We start from the raw sequence: 19,716 nt of genomic DNA, 5'->3' as shown, positions 1-19,716 counted from the left end.
ATCCTAAAAGAGTTATTTCCTCGTCTCTCTCTTCTGCTTCTCTATTTCAACACGAATTTCTTTTACTAATAGTAAAATTACCGACAAATATTAGATAATAGGACACAGATGCAACTAATATGACATTTTATACACAAATAACCCGCACATAAAAGAGAGAAGCTTACGACGACGTTTCGGTCCGACTTGGACCATTGACAAAGTCACACTAACCAGAGGTGGAGCAGGACGGCTATATATAAGCAGGACGAGGTGGAGGTGGTAGTAGTAGTAGTAATATTAGTAGTAGTAGTAGTAGTAGTAGTAGTAGTACAAGAGTTGTATATATTACCGACAAAATGAAATTAAGACACATAAGAACATAAGAACATAAGAACGAAGGAACACTGCAGAAGGCCTACTGGCCCATGCGAGGCAGGTCCAAGTCTCCTACCGGCTTAAGCCAATGCACCCAACCTAGTCAGGTCAGGTCACATTGACTTAAGGGAGGAACACGGCAACCGACCTGGTAGCACAAGCTATCAGGTCTAACTCACACCCACCCACATCTACTCATGTATTTATCCAACCTATTTTTAAAGCTACACAACGTTCTGGCCTCTATAACGGTACTTGGGAGTTTGTTCCACTCATCCACAACTCTATTACCAAACCAGTACTTTCCTATATCCTTCCTGAATCTGAATTTTTCCAACTTAAAACCATTGCTGCGAGTCCTGTCTAGGCTAGATATTTTCAGCACACTATTTACATCCCCTTTATTTATTCCTGTCTTCCATTTATACACCTCAATCATATCCCCCCTAATTCTACGTCTTTCTAGAGAGTGCAGTTTCAGGGCCCTTAGTCTATCCTCATAGGGAAGGTTTCTGATACATGGGATCAACTTTGTCATCCTCCTTTGTACATTTTCCAGAGAATTTATATCCATTCTGTAATACGGTGACCAAAACTGTGCAGCATAATCTAAATGAGGCCTAACCAAGGATGTATAGAGTTGAAGAACAACCTCAGGACTCCTATTATTTATGCTTCTTGATATGAAGCCAAGGATTCTATTAGCTCTATTGCGAACACTTATGCACTGTTGTCTTGGTTTCAGATTACTGCTAACCAGGACTCCTAAATCTTTTTCGCAATCCGTAATAATAAGATCGACATTATTTAGTTTATATGTTGCATGGTTATTTTCCTGTCCAACATTTAGAACTTTGCACTTGTCTATATTAAACTGCATCTGCCACTTCTCCGACCACTGCATCAGTCTATTCAAATCTTCCTGGAGTGCTCTAATGTCCTCGTCAGAATGAATTCGACGGCCTATTTTGGTGTCATCGGCAAACTTGCCGATGTCGCTCTTTATGCCCTCATCTATGTCGTTTATGTAGATTGTGAACAGCAGGGGGCCCAACACTGACCCCTGTGGAACACCGCTCGTGACACTTCCCCACTCTGATTTCTCCCCATTTATGCAAACTCTCTGCTGCCTATTTGTCAACCATGCCTCTATCCAGGAAAAAATTTCTCCTCCTATTCCATGTGCTTTAATTTTCCTCAATAGTCTCTGATGTGGGACCCTGTCAAAAGCCTTACTGAAGTCCATATACACAATATCATATTCATTACCATGATCAACCTCCTCAAATACCTTAGTGAAAAAAGTTAATAAATTCGTAAGGCAGGAACGCCCCTTTGTAAAACCATGCTGAGATTCGTTGATTAATTTATGCTTTTCAAGGTGGCTACGAACTGCCTCGGCAATTATTGATTCCATAAATTTTCCCACTATGGAGGTTAGGCTTATTGGTCTATAGTTCGAAGCTAAGGACCTGTCACCTGTTTTGAAAATAGGTATCACATTTGCCATTTTCCACTTATCTGGCACCATGCCAGTTTGTAGTGATATGTTGAAAAGATTAGCCAAAGGTGTGCTAAGCTCCTCTTTACATTCCTTTAGAACCCTTGCATACAGTTCATCAGGGCCTGGGGATTTGTTAGGTTTTAATTTATCTGTTTGCCTAAGGACCATGTCACTTGTGACCCTAATAGTGCACAGTTTATTATCGTCCTGTTCTACATAATTTATCATTACTGGAATATCGCTGGTATCCTCCTGTGTAAAAACTGAGAGGAAGTATGTGTTAAAAATTCTACACATTTCCTTATCACTGTCAGTGAGCTGACCCGAGGAACTTTTGAGTGGGCCTATCTTGTCCCTGATCTTACTTCTGTATACCTGAAAGAATCCTTTTGGGTTAGTCTTCGATTCTCTTGCAACTTTAACCTCATAATCTCTTTTTGCTTTTCTAATTCCCTTTTTTATTTCTCTCTTTAACTGAATATATCGGTTTCTCAATTGCCCCTCTCCTCTTTTAATTTGCCTATATATGCCTCTCTTTTGACCAATCAGATATTTTAATCTATTGTTCATCCATTTAGGATCATTTTTGTTTGATCTGATTTCCCTATTTGGAACATAATTTGACTGAGCAGCTAGAACTATGCCCTGGAAAGCATCATATCGGCAACCATCACCACCTACCTGACCCTTAGTCAGGTCATTCCAGTTCAGCCCACCTAAGTAATTTTTCAGTCCTATGAAATCAGCCAAGCGAAAGTCAGGGACGGAGACTTGATTGCCATTATTAGGGGAATTCCAAGATATATTAAAACTGAGTGATTTGTGATCACTTTCCCCAAGCTCATCATTAACCTCAAGATTATTAATTAGTGTTTCCCTACTGGCAAGAACCAAGTCAAGGAGGTTATTTCCCCTAGTTGGCTCTGTCACAAACTGTTTTAAAAAACAATCCTGGATCGTATCAAGAAAGTCACCTGACTCTAAATTTCCTGTCAAATTGCTCCAGTCAATCTGTCTATAGTTGAAATCTCCCATTAGCACATTTTCGTGTGTAGATGCCTTACGAATTTCGTCCCATAGAAGTTTACTGCACTCCCTATCAAGATTTGGGGCCCTGTAAATCACACCCAAAATTAGTTTTTCTCGGCCCTCGAGAAGCTGTAACCAAACAGATTCAGTGGCTGACGCTTCTAATTTAATATCTTGTCTAACACAACAATTTAAATTGTCTCTGACATACATCGCTACTCCACCACCTTTCCTGTTGACCCTGTCAGTGTGGAATAATTTATAGCCTTGTATGTGACATTCAGAGGGCATCTCTCTATCTTTCAGATTGAGCCAGGTCTCTGTTATAGCAATAATATCTATGTTTCCTGCACTTGCAATTAATCTTAGCTCATCTATCTTATTTCTTACACTCCTGCTATTAGTATAGTAAACCTTAAGGGAGCTAGTCCCTTGCTGCCCTCTGCTGTCCCCCTTTGTTTGCTGACCTGATCTATTGTCTTTATTTATAACTTCATGCTGAATGCCTTTTATACATTTACTGTTTCCAACCCAAGTGTTGCAACCTGCTTGTTTCCCACACTCACCCATACCTCTATCTTCCATCAGTTTAAAATCATAGGCATTTCACCAATGGCCTTCTCAATCGAGTCTGCAAGTGCTACCACCCCACCCCCAGAGAGATGTACCCCATCCCTTGCATACATATCATGTTTGCCATAAAAGTTGTTCCAGTTGTCAATGAATGGGATTGCAAGTTCCTTGCAGTATCTGTCTAGCCAGCAATTTACACCAATTGCCCTAGACAACCATTCATTTCCTACTCCCCTTCTAGGCAAGATGCTACATATGATTGGGATCCCTCCCTTAGACTTAATGAAATCTATAGCTGACCTGTACTTATCTAGCAGCTCTTCTCTCCTACCCTTCCCAATATCATTTCCACCAGCACTGAGACAGATAATGGGCTTGTTCCCATTACCTGACATGATATTATCCAGCCTGTTGACAATGTCCCCAACACCAGCTCCAGGGAAGCACACACTATCTCTCATCTTCTTATTCCTATTACAAAAAGCACGGTCAATATATCTTACCTGAGAGTCACCAACTACAAGAATGCGCTTACCTCCATTAGCAGGGGCAGTAGTACCCTTACCTTCACTGGCCACTGAAGTACATTCATCCTGAAGAACAGAGAAGCGATTTCCTACCTTCAGATCTTCACTCTTAACTTTCCTTACTCTGATGCGCCTTCCATCACTGTGAACCACTCGCCACTTGTAGCAGGTGCTGGACTGCGCAACACCCGGGCATCCCCATCATAGACGTTTCGCCATCCACTGGATGGCGAAACGTCCACAACAAAGACAACCAGACGCCGCACATGTGTCTTAATTTCATCAGTAGTTGTAGTAGTAGTAGAAGAAGAAGAGGTAGTAGTAGTGGTAGTGGTAGAAGTGGGAAATAAGGAGGACGTTTCGCTCTCCAGAGTAGCTCCTAGAAGGCGAAATGTTTCCATAATGAAATGTCACATCAGTTGCATCTGTGTCCATTTACCTAACGGATTTATTTGCTTTGATCATTATGTGATTTATTATAGCTTTGTGAACGCTTCCCTAAGATACCTTGGTTATTTTTATTCCTACCGTCTTGAGTGCTGTAACTTTTGTTTCTTACACCCACACCTCCATCTTCAGTCAGTTTAAAGTCTTCTACAACTCAGCAAGGGTCCCTCTAGACCGAACTGGCCTAGGTTGTCACCCCTGCATCAAAGAGATAGACCCAATCCCTTGCATACATGTTTGCATGGAATTTATCCAAGTTGTCAATGAATGGGACTTAAATCTATAATTGTCCTGGTTAATAATTCCTGCCTCCTGCATTTCCCAGTATCGTTTGCACCAACACTGAGGCACATGGTGGGGTTGCTTCCATTTCCTGACATGCTATCTATCCTGCTACATCACCAACTTCAGCACCAGGGGAAACACATTCCTGTCTTACCTTCCTATCCCTGTTACAGAACACTTGGTCCATGTATATAGTCTGTGAATCACTCACAATTAGAAGTCTTACCTGCATTAGCAGAGGGATTAAGGGTAACTTACAGTAGAGTAACTTTTACACTCGTCCTGCAGTACAGAGGATCTATTTCTCACCAAGCCTTCTTCCTCCACCTATAAACCACTTCCCACTTGCTACTAACAGCCTCCTCTTCACTGCTGCTACCCTGCTTCCCTTCACAATCACCAACCACTTTACTCATTATAGCACACATCTATAAACGATTTTTTTTTTCAATTTATTTTCCTCCTTGAGAAGTAGAACCACCTCCTCCTCTAAGACCCTGAACTCCTATTTTAAAACGCTACAAGAGCAAGCCATGGTAACACTGACTCCCTAATAACAGCTATAGACAGGTAATGTGACCACTCCTGACCACCGACCTCACTGAGACGCTTCATTCCTACAGGAATCTTGAATTTTGGAGGTGGCACTTAGCTGTGGTATCAGAGAGGTAAATTCAAGTGTTAGAGTTTCATCAAGTGCGACGTCTTATGTCTTATGAGGAAAGAGCAACAGGATCACACTCTTTCATTTGAATTTGTTTTGTTCGAAGATCAGTGTGACTTTGCAACATGTGCACGTAGTTTTTACTGCCTGCGACTGACAAAAACTTATTTAAGGGACAGCAAGGGTAACAGCAGGACGAGTAATATTACACTTACATCTATAAAATCGAAAAAAAAAAAATCAAAGTCTGAACACTGAAGGCATCAATGATACTTTTATTTCCAATCATAACAGAATAATTTCAATGCTACAACTTGCTAGTCACTCTGAGCCTCGCAGCTGAGATTAGGTGAATATATCATGTGTTAATATATTTTATTTTTGATGGCTTACATACTGATGCAATTTCATATAATGATTATTCTTATTCTTTGATGCAGACAACAGTTTTCTCTTAGAGAAGCGTGAATAAACAGATCTTTAGAAAACATTGTTCTTATTAATGATCCATATTAAGAAACACAACTTTTATTAATTTCTAATGAAATATTTTTCAAAAGGTCATTGGTGATAAACCTAATTATTGCCCAGTACCAAATAATAAGCGCCCCTTCACCCCCGATGTTTACTCCAGAGGTTTTTACCTGTAAATCTACCCTCCCCCCCAACAAGCTAGCCACCCATAAGTTCCCCTCGGTATAGAATTACTAGCCTGCTCGCATGGATCGGTAGGCCTGCTGCAGTGTTCCTTCTTCATGTTATGTTCCCTGGCTACCTTGAAGCTTAAGTTCTCCTCGGTATGTCCTGTGGGTCCCGTAACGTGGATTGGGTAACGACACTCACTTAGTCAATAATGAAGTATATTAAAACGGAATGTATGGGAAGCGCCAGCCTGACCTGCGTCTCCGCTCCCTATCCTTCGACCGACTCGCCAGATGATTCTAGAGGGTGAGCGGCATTCAAAACATGCTAGGGTCAGCTGTAACAGTGAATAACAAGTGATTCACACAGACGGTTGGTAGTCATACTACTGGTACTGGTACTACTGAGAGCTCGGCGACGCTAATGTATATCATCCCGACATACAGCTAATACAAATTAGAGATGACAGGCTTACGGCTTGGGCTGATTCTACACAACGTCAAAGTACACAATTGAACATTACAACATACATAAGGAGAATATCGGAATGGAAGCGAACATAACTTACTGTAATGAAACTTACTGTAATGCATTACAAGGTATGATATAGCGCAACTCACAGAATGAGACAACATTGGGATTACACAATAGAAGTGATAAAAAAAAGTTGATCGATCGATCTTTATTCATGTGATCTACGGATTCTGAGGAAGGATATGTACAAAGAAAGAAGTGTTTAACAGAAAAGGCAGACTTGGTGCAATCAAATCTAGACTGCTAAATCTCAGAATTTGGAGAGAACGTGAACACAAAAAAAATTCTTGAATATTAATAAGTTGATGTTGTAGCAGACAGTAGAAATTCTTCTATACAGGTTACTTACATTTAACCCAAACTCTGCTAGGGTGAAATTGACATGCAGAATGGGTGTCATCTCTGGAAGAATCAAACTCTGTTGCACTGTTTAACTCGTGTTGTATTTGAGGCAGCTCTGAATTGGTAGTTACAAATGATACTTGAGGATTTCTCAATACCTGTCGTGTACGTAGGGAATAACGACATTCAGGTTGATCGTCTGAGTATTAGAGGTAGAGGGTACAGAGTCAGGAGGATTGTCAGAGGCTGTTACATAAGTCTGGGTTGGAACATCATTCTCATCACATATTAACTTATGATCTAAATGCGATTCTTTATACTGACTAGTACTAATTTCTCTAACCTTATACTTATTGCCACTGATATGCTCAACTACTCGATAAGGACCAACAAACTTTTGATCAAGCTTAGGGATTGCAGACGTTTTGTTAAAGTTAGTCAGCATAACTCTAGCCTACTGTAATTTTGGACGGCTTTGCTCGAGTGTTAGCGACTCTTGTAAATTCTGCTGTTGATTTATGAAGTGTTTCACGGATTCTTCAGAAGACACTGAGCTAAGCTGGTACGAGTTGCTATGGAATCATCAGGGTTGTAATTTGGTTTTGGGTTAGAATATAACTCATAAGGCAAACGTTTATCTACACCGTACAATGCATAATGTGGAGTGTCACCTATAGAACCATTGTAAGCAGAATTCATAGCACACTGCACATCGGGTATAACTTCATCCCAGGTTTCACTGTTGGGATTGAAAGTGGCTCTCAAGACATCAAGTACTTTCTTATTGGTTCGTTCCGCTAACCCATTGCTGGCAGGATGATGAGGAACAATGGTGGATTTAGAGATCTTGTACAAGGTACACAAATTTTCAAGAATATCATTACAGAATTCACCTCCATTATCTGTTACTAGGGACTAAAGGTGGTATGCCTGCAGATAATGCGTTCTTTAAACGCTTTAGCTACCGTCTCGGCAGTCTTCTTTGCAACAGGAAATAGTATCTGGTGAAATGATCTCCCTGGAGGGAACATTGGAAATTAGTTAACAGATCTAGCGCAACTCTTTCCCACGGTTCGTTATGTTCCCTGGCTACCTTGAAGCTTAAGTTCCCCTCGGTATAGAATTACTAGCACCTTCCCTGGCTATCTTGAAGCTTAGACACATGTGAAACAGTTGGGTATCTTTATTAATGAAATGTTTCGCTTCTTCGGTCAAATGCAGAGACAGCAGTAGAAATGAAATAAAGATGATGTAATCAGTCCAACCTTGGCGGTCAGTCCCTCAGCCTGAAGAAGAGTTCAGCTCCATGGAGAGGTGCGCGCGCACCTCTTGGAGGTGCCCACACACCGAGCTTGGAGGTGCGCACACGCGCACACACACACACACACACACAGATCATGGAGGTACACACACAGATCATAGAGGTGCACACACACACACACCGATCATGGAGGTGCACACACACACACACACACACACACACACACACACACACACACACCGATCATGGAGGTGCACACACACACACCGATCATGGAGGTGCACACACACACACACACACACACACACACACACACACACACACACACACACACACCGATCATGGAGGTGCACACACACACACCGATCATGGAGGTGCACACACACCGATCATGGAGGTGCGCAAACACACTAATGCATAAATACACAAACCCTAATCTTACTCACCTGAAAAAACTTAACACACTCACCTGAGAGAAGTTAACACACTCACCTGAGAAAAGTTAAGACCATTGAGTGGAACACACTGCTCCTCGACTCGCTCCACTGCACCAGTACGCTTGGTGAGTCTCTCAGCCTCCTGGGCCAGGTAGAGGTCGAGTACTGGCACTCCGCGGCTCCTGATGTCACTCTCCGTCAAGGAGTTGACCATCAGCATCACCCATACTGGTCGCTTCCTCTCCCAGTTACCTGCAACCACAAACACAACCTTACAACCCCTTCATACTGTTCCAGTATATACCTTTGAAGAGTTTCGAGAGTTAATCTACTCTCTGAGTCCGGCCATGGGCCAGGCTCGTCTGGTGCTTGCCCGCTGCCTCACATATCCATCACAGCCTGGTTGATCTGGCACTCTGATCACAAACATTTATTTTAGGCCGGAGGAGAAACGAATCTACGAACTTTGGGACACACACAATATATATATATATATATATATATATATAATATATATAATATATATAATATATATATATATATATAAAATATATATAAAATATATATATATATACATATATATATATATAAAATATATATATATAGAAATATATATAAAATATATATATATATATATATATATATATATATATATATATATATATATATATATATATATATATATATATATATGTATGTATGTATGTCGTGCCGAATAGGCAGAACTTGCGATCTTGGCTTAAATAGCAACGCTCATCTTGCCATACAGGACAAGTGAAAATTTGTGTATGCAATAATTTCGCCAAAATCATTCTGAATCTAACGAAAAAAAATATATTTCACTGTGTTTGTTTAGTGTTAAATTATTGTAAACAAATATAAAATATATTTAGTTGGGTTAGGCTAAAATAAATTGTTCTTGTTATAATAAGGTTAGGTAAGTTTTCTAAGATTCTTTTGAAGCAAAATTATTTTTTTTACATTAACATTAATGAAAAAAATGTATCTTTAAACGTATACTAGAAAATTTTAGAGGACTTAATTTTAAATGAGTTCTTGCTAATTGACCAGTTTTACATATTCGGCATATATATATATATATATATATATATATATATATATATATATATATATATATATATATATATATATATATATATATATATATATATATATATATGTGCCGAATAGGTAAAACTTGCTATTTTGACTTAAATAACAACGCTCTTCTTGCCGTATGCAATAATTTCGCAAAAATCATTCTGAACGTAACGAAAAAAATATTTTTCATTGTGTTTATTATTAAATTATTGTAAACTTATCTAAAATAGATAGATTAGGCTAAATTAAATTGCGCTTGTTATAATAAGGTTAGGTAAGTTTTCTAAGGTTCTTTTGGTACAAAATTATTAATTTTTACATTAAAATAGATATATTTTTTCATTTAAAAGTATAAGAGAAAATTTTAGAAAGGACTTAATTTTAAAAGAGTTCTTCCTAACTGACCAATTTTACCTATTCGGCACGACATATGTATAATATATATTATTGTAACCACGAACGAGTGGTATTTAATCAATAACAACACTGCGACTAGCCGAGGATTCGAACCCATGTCGTTTTGGACTGCCTCATGTTGAGCAAAAATCACACATTACGCTCTAAACCACAGGACCACGCAATCCTACAAGAATCAAGCACCCAGCAGAGCTAGGTGCTTTAGCCTGATCCAAGGACATACGGTGGTGTGGGTGCCTCTGCGATTTCATTCTACTCCCCGTTTGGTGTACTAGCCTCCACGAGCAGTGTATTATACTGTAACCAAGAACGAGTGGTGCTGAATCAATAGCAACACTGTGACAAACTGGTTTAAAAGGACACGTGAGCAAAACTTTGACATATTTATATGAAAAAGTTTCGGTCCTGGGACCTTAATCAAGGTCCAAGGACCGAAAAATTTTCTAACATGTTGTGATGTAACTTACTGGTACATCAACTCTCGCAGTTTACATATTAATCACAAGTGACAGAGGCAATCCTCCTCTCCCCCTCGAACTGTCCCTGGTTAGTAACTCCCCTGGGCACTAGTAGTTGAGGCAATCTCTGGCCCTGGCTCCCTCCCTGGGTAGTAGCTCCCAGGGGAACCTGATATCCATGGCAGATTACCCCTGGGGAACCTTATGCTGTGATCATACCAGCGTCTCCGTCACTCCTCTCATGAATCTTAATTACTGCCTCATCAATCTGCGACTCCTCCCTACCCTTCCAACATATTACTTCCAGCCTTTGATTACAATAAAGGGACTGATGGGGAGTTGAGGAAGGCAGCATGGGGATGGACGGCTGATGGGTGAAGACAGAAGTAGGGTGAAGCGGGAGATCTGATTATTTTGCCACCGAAGTGGCTAGTTTATTGTGCACCGCGGGAGAGGGTGGATAGGTAACTATTGTGGAAACGTTTCGCCCATGTTTTTTATCACTTCCATGCAGACAGAAAAGCAGGGAAATACAAAGCAGTGTGGCTGTCAGTTGTAGTGTAGGCGAGGTCAACAACAAAATGGCTGAAGTCACCTGACAGCCGTGTCCTGACAGACTAAAATCAATTTACCCCAAACTCTGGAGATACTGAAGCTCCTCCCATGTTATGTACAACTGAAGTGGCAAGATAGATGTCTGAAGATTATCGACGGTGTTCATGTAAATCCTGTACATAATTGGTTCAGAGAGCCGACATGTAAATCCTCTTCCTTGAGGATAGTTTAGCATTATTCTACTTCATCAAGTGGTCGTGAATATTCCTGTATTGAGAAGATATAAAATCATTTTCATATATAGGTATTATTAGTATTATCAGCACAGGTGTTTTATGGTCATTGACAGGTGTTTTATGGCCATTGTGTCTACTTGTCACTCCCATATATGCTAACTAGCACTCTCCACCTGGTAGACAAACATTATCTTTGATTTCAACAAGGTATGTGAATGTCTTGTTAGTTAAGTCTAATGCTGGTACCGGTGATAGTGGTAAGTCTAAATTACACTTAAGGGAAGGTACTGGAAGTGCTATTATCCACCTTACTGCTACGGAGGGTACTAAATCTTTATTGGGATTTGTCAAGCAAGGGAGTGCTATACCTGTATTATACCTGGCGAGGGTTTCGGGGGTCAGCGCCCCCGTGACCCGGTCTGAGACCAGGCCTAGTGGTGGATCAGGGTCTGATGAACCAGGCTGTTACTGGCCACACGCAAATTGACGTACGAACCACAGCCCGGCTGATCAGGTACTGACTTTAGGTACCTGTCCAGCGCCTTCTTGAAGACAGCCAGGGGTCTATTGGTAATCCCCCTTATGTATGCTGGGAGGCAGTTGAACAGTCTTGGGTCCCTGACACTTGTGTTGTCTCTCAGTGTACTCGTGGCGCCCCAGCCTTTTGTTAGAGAAGTATTGATCTCCAGAGAACGTTGTTTGTACTTCTTTCATTTAACTCATTTTTTTCTATGTATTCAGGGCTGTATATCGTGTAGAAGTGAAGGTCCTCAAACAGAATTCTACAACAACTATACGTTTCGTCTTGTGTTGGTCCGATTGGAAAAAGCACTAAACATATGTAATGAAATGGTAACTGTCTTCGCTAGTGTAGCTGACAATTTTCTGGTCAGTTGAGCAGTGGTGCTTTTGTAGAGCTGCATGCTGCGAGCACCAACAGCTTACTGCTCAAGCTGATAGCAAGGAGGCTAGCTCTGAGATGATGCCGTGTGACGATCCTCGTAATGGGAGGACTACCTACCTACCCGGAGTCTACTCGTGAACCGGGGGTCAACGCCCCAGCGACCCAATCTTTGACCAGGTCAAAGCTGACTGATAAAATTTCATTAACATCTTGATATATCATCGACCTCTGACTGTCTTCTGTCTTCCAGGTACTCTTATGTACTGGAGCACCTGTATCTCTAGTGTGTCTCCGGGTCTCCGGTAAGGTACCATATAAACAGTCTTCTAGCAGTTGCGAAACATGCAGTGTGCTATCACGTCTATCCTGCGTAATCTCTGTAAGAAGAGCTAGCAATCTTTCAACCAATTTCCAGGTCTCTTCTACATTACCAGTCCAGCCTGAGGCAACGCTCCTAACAAATTATTTACCCTCCAGTAGTTCCACTAGTTTTATCTTGTCTTCGTCTCATGTGCATACAAGATGGCAGGTAAATCTTTCAAACTCCATTTTACATTTAAAAAAAACCTTGGCTATATTTTACTGTTTTCTTAACAGTTCCTCTTCCTGTAACATTTAGTTTTCTGTAATATCTGATCTGAGACCGAACTGTGGGGACGATGATCACCGGAACCGTTAACAGATGACCTAACATGTTATGTATGTAGGGATGCTAGTATGTGCTTTACAACTTCATCTCTTTGTATCCTTTCTTGAAGACTTGTACACGCTGCCTAGGTTCCACAAGGAAGGTTCCTTGATGTTGGTGAGGGGCTCTTGATTTAGGGAATTGGATCTGTGCTCCAGTTCCCCGAATTAAGCCTGAATGCCTTCCACATCCCCCCCCAGGCGCTGTATAATCCTCCGGGTTTAGCGCTTCCCCCTTGAATATAATAATAATAATAATAATAATAATTGTACACGCTGCCTATGTTCCACATGTTCGGTCGGTCGGTCGGTCTCTCTCTCTCTCTCTCTCTCTCTCTCTCTCTCTCTCTCTCTCTCTCTCTCTCTCTCTCTCTCTGTCTGTTTCTTGCTACTGGCTTCTGCTTCATTTCTACAGTAACCAAGGTCTACGTTGTGTCAATCTTTCATAGGCGTTGATGTCCACTCGCTTTTTCAATATTTAACAACTTTTCATGATTTTCACTATTCCGTCTTGTATACACATGTTTCTGCGCGACCATCCGCAGGGTGGATATGGGGTACAAAATAAACTAGGAACTTCGACGACAAAATCTAAAATCTAATCCTTCTTGTGAAGACAACTTGTCACTGTGCATCGTCAAAGCAGTTTGTCCTTCAAACATGTCTGCGGGAATTTTCCTGCTCCATACCCCTTGCAGCCTGGTCTTAGACAAGATTTTTCCGTTGCCCGCCTAGTCAATTAAGTTGTTTGTGCTACCGGTCAGTAGGACCACAGCCATCACAATCTGGCTCCAGGGCCTCCAAGAGAAATTTTGAAAGATGAAAAAAAGACTGCTTTGGGCCCCTTGGGACAAGTTACCACGGGTAAACTTTCTGCTGACATTACTGTAGCTGGAATATTCTCAAACACAAACATTTGGAAATCTCTCACTAAGTTTGTAGTCTGTTTAGCAATTCTAGTTTTCCAAGATCTGCTTTAGGTACTAATGGTAAATGTTGCATTTCTGCTGCAAAATCTTCATCGTTGAGGTCCGCGCCCCGGAGCAATGTACTGGCTGAATCCCCCCCCCCCCCTCCCTCTCATACGACGTCAGGCTAACCCAACACTTGTAGAAAAACGCTGTGCACCTTCTTCAAAACTTCTGTCTTCGCTCTGGCAATATTTCTAATATCTACGGGTAGTATGCTGAAGAGTCCTGGGTCACGCATGTTGACACAGTGTTCTCTAATTGTACCCATAGTCCCCCTGATTTTAACTGGGTTTATTTCACACTTTCTCCTATATCTTTCACTCGAGCAAGATACAGCAGTGTGCAAGTTAGAGACAAACCCCTCAAGCATCTTCCATGTATATATCAGGTATCTCTCTCTCTCTTTATTGTAGGTACAGAAATCCAAGTGTTTTGGGGGGTTTTCCAATTTGCTACTTAAAGCGTCGACATCCCCACATATTCTGCTCAAGATGGAGAATGAGATGTTCAAAGATATTGCCTAATACACCCACTAAATTACCATTTTCATACATTTGTTTTAACATGGAGATATTTACACACGGAGACGCAAAAGAAGAAACTGACCAACCACTTGCTACCGCCAGAGGGCGACCAGAGGAAAAGAGGGAAGTAAAAAAAAAATATATATACAAGAATTTGATGAGTTAATTCCTAGGTATGAGAGGAGCGTTAATGGACATAAACCCTTGTATAGCCAGCCAGCTCGTCTCACATCTTAGCTCATCCTTGTCTCACCTGCTAGCTATGTTGATGCTTGTATTCCAACCTCACCCCACACTCGCCCACTCCCACCCACCCTCGCCTCTGTCCCCGCCTGGAGCCTGAGTGGAGTGAGACTTGGGTCTGTGTGTTGCAGGTGTTGTGGTCCTGCAGACCGATTGCATACATTAACATGATGGTATAATGAGAGGTCGGGCGACAGTAATGACTTCATATGAATGCATGGCTGGAAGTAACTAGTGGAGTGATTACCAGGGCAGTGATGACGGAGTAACTAGTGCAGTGATTACCAGGGCAGTGATGACGGAGTAACTAGTGCAGTGATTACCAGGAAAGACGCCTTTCCAGGGGTGAATTATATATATGGGTAATCCGGGGGTCACCGCTCCCACGGCCCAATCCTAGACCAGGAAGACAGGTTAGCTTAACTGGTCAGACCTGAGTCGTGGAGGTGTTAAGTACAGTACCTGCACTCTGAAGGATGGGTGGGGATGTTGTGACTCTGGAGGTGGGAAGTACAGTGCCTGCACTCTGAAGGATGGGTGGTTATGTTGTGGTTCTGGAGGTGGGAAGTACAGTACCTGCACTCTGAAGGATGGGTGGCTATGTTGTGGTTCTGGAGGTGGGAAGTACAGTACCTGCACTCTGAAGGATGGGTGGCTATGTTGTGGTTCTGGAGGTGGGAAGTACAGTACCTGCACTCTGAAGGATGGGTGGCTATGTTGTGGTTCTGGAGGTGGGAAGTACAGTGCCTGCACTCTGAAGGATGGGTGGCTATGTTGTGGTTCTGGAGGTGGGAAGTACAGTGCTTGCACTCTGAAGGATGGGTGGCTATGTTGTGGTTCTGGAGGTGGGAAGTACAGTGCTTGCACTCTGAAGGATGGGTGGGGATGTTGTGGTTCGGAGAGTCAAACTGTGATGTCTGCATACATCTGACAAGACAGCTACTTAATTTTGAACGTTTTTTTTGTGTGTGTGTGGGGGGGGGAGGATGGCCACCCTTAGCGGAAGATACAGGGCATGTTGCTATATCACCATATACCCCCCTCCCCCTTCCCCCGGGTGTATGTGCACTGTGTTGGTCGTCGTGAAACGGATTTTATTTGAGTTTCTCTAGTTCTCATTGGTCATCTATTTCCAGTGTTCGAAAAACGTCTCTGCATTATATTTTCAACTGGTCACTATTTAGGAGGTAAACAAGGCAGTTTCACTTCTCTAATGAACCTGTCTGCTTCATTCTTCAGACTGTGTGATGTAAAAAAAAATTTTCAACAGTAATTTCAGTATTTATGCTGTGCACATGTAACTTTTGAGAGACATGACTGAGGGAAAAACAATCACAGGATTATTTAGATCTATCTGATGAAGGGCTCTATCATGCCATTTATAGTTCACTGCGTCGCTTGTTTACAGTTTTTGAAGCATCTGTATTCGACTGAAGAAGTCTGCAGAGCAGACGAAACGTTCTGACTGTGTCTTACCAATCCATTTGTCAGAACCCACCTTAAGGAGTTCCCGAAATCTCGACTCCCAGCTTGGAGGACGGTCCTCCTGAGATACTCCCATCACCTCAAGAGGGAAGAGGAGCAACTCTTGGGACTGCTTCACCGCCCATGTAACAAATGGTCTTTCCCATTTGTGAGATGGCTTGCCTCCACGCAGTGAAGGAGTGGATCATCAACACATGACTGCAGCATCACCTGACTACCCTGCAAAATGTGGCCGCAGACCCAGCAGGTCAACGAGGAGAATTTCTTGACAACGTTGGACAACTCTCAAGTATAAAACAGATTCTGAGTATGATAAATAAAAAACGCTCGGCTGTTTTTCAAGGGAGACAAAGAGGGTTAGAAATCTACAGGAACCTTCCCGATGAAGCCTCCGTCAGGAAGCGACAGATCAAAAGGAAAGGGATGGCGAACACGAGAAAGGTAGCAACTGAGAAAGAGAAGAATAGTGCAGAGACTGAGAGTTAGCCTCAACAGTGACAGTAATTCTTCTTCCCGGGATCAAGATGGCTGTCCTTCACACAAACATCTTCATCTCAGGAAAACCGATACAGATTTGCTGTTTCTTCCGGCTTCCACGTTCGTCCTCTGGCCGCAGACAAAACAGCATCATCGGCTTGGTTATGACAGCTTCCCCGAACAAGACAGTCACTGTGGAAAAGGACACTTGTGTACAGTTTTGGACAATTTTTTAAGAAAACGTTTCGCCACGAGGGGCTTCTTCAGTCTCAACGATGAAGCTACTCGTGGTGAAAACGTTACCCCCAATCGCACCTGCTTTTTCTTGAAGGCATTTTGTACAATTTGACAAGTCTTGTCATACGGGGTTATTTAATTATTGACGTACAAGACCAGTCCCTCCAGGACTTTCCAGGTGTATATTATGTACCTTTCTCGCATCCAATCCAAGGAATACAGTTGAAAGGCCTTCAAGCGTGATCTTTAGTTGAGATGCTTGAGAGAGTGTATACTGGAAGTGAAAACTCTCTAGATTTTCCAGCTCAGGAACTTCGTCTGCCTTGAAGGGAGCAGTTAGTACACACCAATATTCCAGCCCGGAGAGAACAAGTTACTTGAAGAACATCATTGGTTTAGCATCTGTTGTCTTGAAAGTTTTAGCTATCCACCCAATCATTTTTCCTTGCGGAAGCAGTGGCGTTGTAATGAGCCTTAAATGGAAGATCTTGTCATCATTACTCCCGAGTCTCGCACATGGAAACTTTCGCTCTATTGAATGATTTGCTCCGCAGCGGAGCAACTGAAACTTGTCCTCTTTAAACATCATATTTTTGTCTGAGGCTCACTGCAAGATTATTTATAACAGCCTGATGATTTGTGTCTTCAACGGACTCCACTCTCAGAGATAATGGTGTTATTAGTAAAAGATGTTACGGTGCTATGATTTATCTCTCTGTCAATGTCGAACATAAGAATGAGAAACAGGAATGGGGCGAGTATTGTGCCTTGAGGAACAGAACTTTTCATTGCGGCAGCCTCCTCCTCCTCCTCCTCCTCCTCCATTCCGTTTACTATTATCTGGGTTTTATTTGTTAAGATGTTAAATATCCATCTGCCAACTTTTCCAGTTGTCCCTTTTGTACACCTTTGTGTACACTCACACCATGGTCACACTTGTCGAACACTACATCAGCATTCAGCTTGTGTTCATGAGCATCCAGGACGAATCGTAATGGTCTAGCAGTTGTGAAGGGCAGGGGCGACCTGCCCTAAACCTAAGCTGCCCTAGACTGAGCAGCTGTTGCGACTATGTGATTAGCAAATTTGATTCCTAAGGCTCGTTCTAAGATTTTGATGTGTGAAGTTTTGCTTGTTGGCCAATAGTTATCCATAATCTCTTTACTGCCACCTTTGTGAAGTGGGGAAATATCAGTGATTTTGAACGAGTGTGGGATGACACCTGTGTCCAGGCTTCTCCGTAAGATACTAAAGGCCTTAGCGGCTTCATATAATTTTCTGATCAATGTGAAATTCCACGAGTCTGGGTCTGGAACAGAATACATGGGCATGTTGTCAGTGGCTTCTTCGAAGGACTACGTCAGAAACTGTGAAGATGTTGGTAGTGTTTGGAGTCTCATTCATGAAAAACTGGTTTGTCATGTGACTTAAGTATTTCTCTCATTTCCTTATTGTCATCAGTGTCAGCTCCATCATCTTTAAAGAAATGTCTTATACTGGACGTGGCTTTCACGATGGATTTTGCATTGGAGAAGAAATATTTGGATACCCATCTGACCAGAAGATGAAAGAGAGAGAGAGAATGGGATAATTACGTGAAGACAAAGAACAGGAATAAGAAGAGACTTGTACAGCTCAAGAGGAAAAAGAAAAGATGAACTAAGAGGAAAAAATCAATACAAAGAGAGGGAACACGAGAATATAAACAAAATACAAACGAGTGGAGGTGGGAGGAAACGATAAAACTGAAAATATGAGGCAGAAGAGTGAAGGCATCAAAGAGGACACAAGAATGTTGGAAGCAGCAGGGATGAGACAGTAGAGGGAAAGCTATGTAGCTGACGCAAGAGGAACAAGACAGACAAGAGAGGGTAAAATACGAGATCAAACAAAAGTTAATTGAATACAGCAAGAAGTAAAATGAGTAAAGAGAGAGAAAGAAACTACAGACCAAAAGAGTAAGAGAGGAGACCGAGTGACTGAGTGCATTAAATCTCCTTCGCACGCACGCGCGCGCACACACACACACACACACGCACGCGCACACACACACACACACACACACACACACACACACACACACACACACACACACACACACACACACACACACACACACACACAACGTACGTACGTGGTAATTGCAGTAATGTACAACCCACCACAGAACAGCAGGAGGCAAAGAGAAGAATATGAAGAGAGCAACAGAGCAATAGTGGATACACTAGCTGTGATGGCCAGAAGGGCTCACATGGGCAAGGCAAAGTAACTACTTATGGGTGATTTAAATCACAAGGAGATTTCGGGGGACCCGAAACATGGAGAGCCAAGATGATGGAGGTGGTACTGGAAAACCTCATGCACCAACAAAGTTAGGGACCCTACCAGAGAGAGAGGAGAGGATGAACCAGCAAGACTGGACCTCGTATTCACCTTGAGGTTCAGACAGAGATTACGTACGAAAGGCCCCTCGGAGCTAGTGATCACGTGGTTCTGAGCTTCGAACACATAGAAGAGTTACAAGTGGAGAGGGAAGCAGGAGTAGGATGGGAGAAGCCAAACTACAACAGGAGGGACTACACAAACATGAAGAATTTCCTGCAAGATGTTCAGTGGGAAAGATAATTCCCTCAGCCTGGAGAAGAGTTCAACTCAGGTAGATCTGATAAATTAAGACATGTGCAATACTTGGGTACCTTTAATGAGCAGTCCATACAAAGGCGAAACGTTTCCTCATTAAAGATACCCAAGTGTTGCACATGTGTCTAATTTATCAACGTGTCGGTTCTCTGAACCATTCATCTACAATCAGGTAGATC

At 42.0% G+C, this 19,716-nt stretch overlaps 1 protein-coding gene across 1 annotated transcript in view; it reads right to left on the bottom strand.

Annotated features, from left to right (window-relative positions):
- Positions 1 to 7,865: 7,865 nt before the first annotated feature.
- LOC138854653 (metalloprotease TIKI1-like) overlaps positions 7,866 to 19,716 on the bottom strand; it is a 760,675-nt gene continuing 748,824 nt past the window's right edge. The window contains exons 5-6 of the mRNA XM_070099005.1: positions 8,658 to 8,854; positions 7,866 to 7,922 (exon numbers count right to left, since the gene is read on the bottom strand). Coding sequence (XP_069955106.1) covers positions 7,866 to 7,922; positions 8,658 to 8,854 — 254 coding nt within the window. The remainder of the gene's footprint in view (positions 7,923 to 8,657; positions 8,855 to 19,716) is intronic.

Source organism: Cherax quadricarinatus, chromosome 66, assembly GCF_038502225.1.
Source record: "Cherax quadricarinatus isolate ZL_2023a chromosome 66, ASM3850222v1, whole genome shotgun sequence".
Classification (NCBI taxonomy): domain Eukaryota; kingdom Metazoa; phylum Arthropoda; class Malacostraca; order Decapoda; family Parastacidae; genus Cherax; species Cherax quadricarinatus.
The sequence above is the reverse complement of the archived record's forward strand: the minus strand, read 5'-3'. Positions and strand labels throughout refer to the sequence as shown.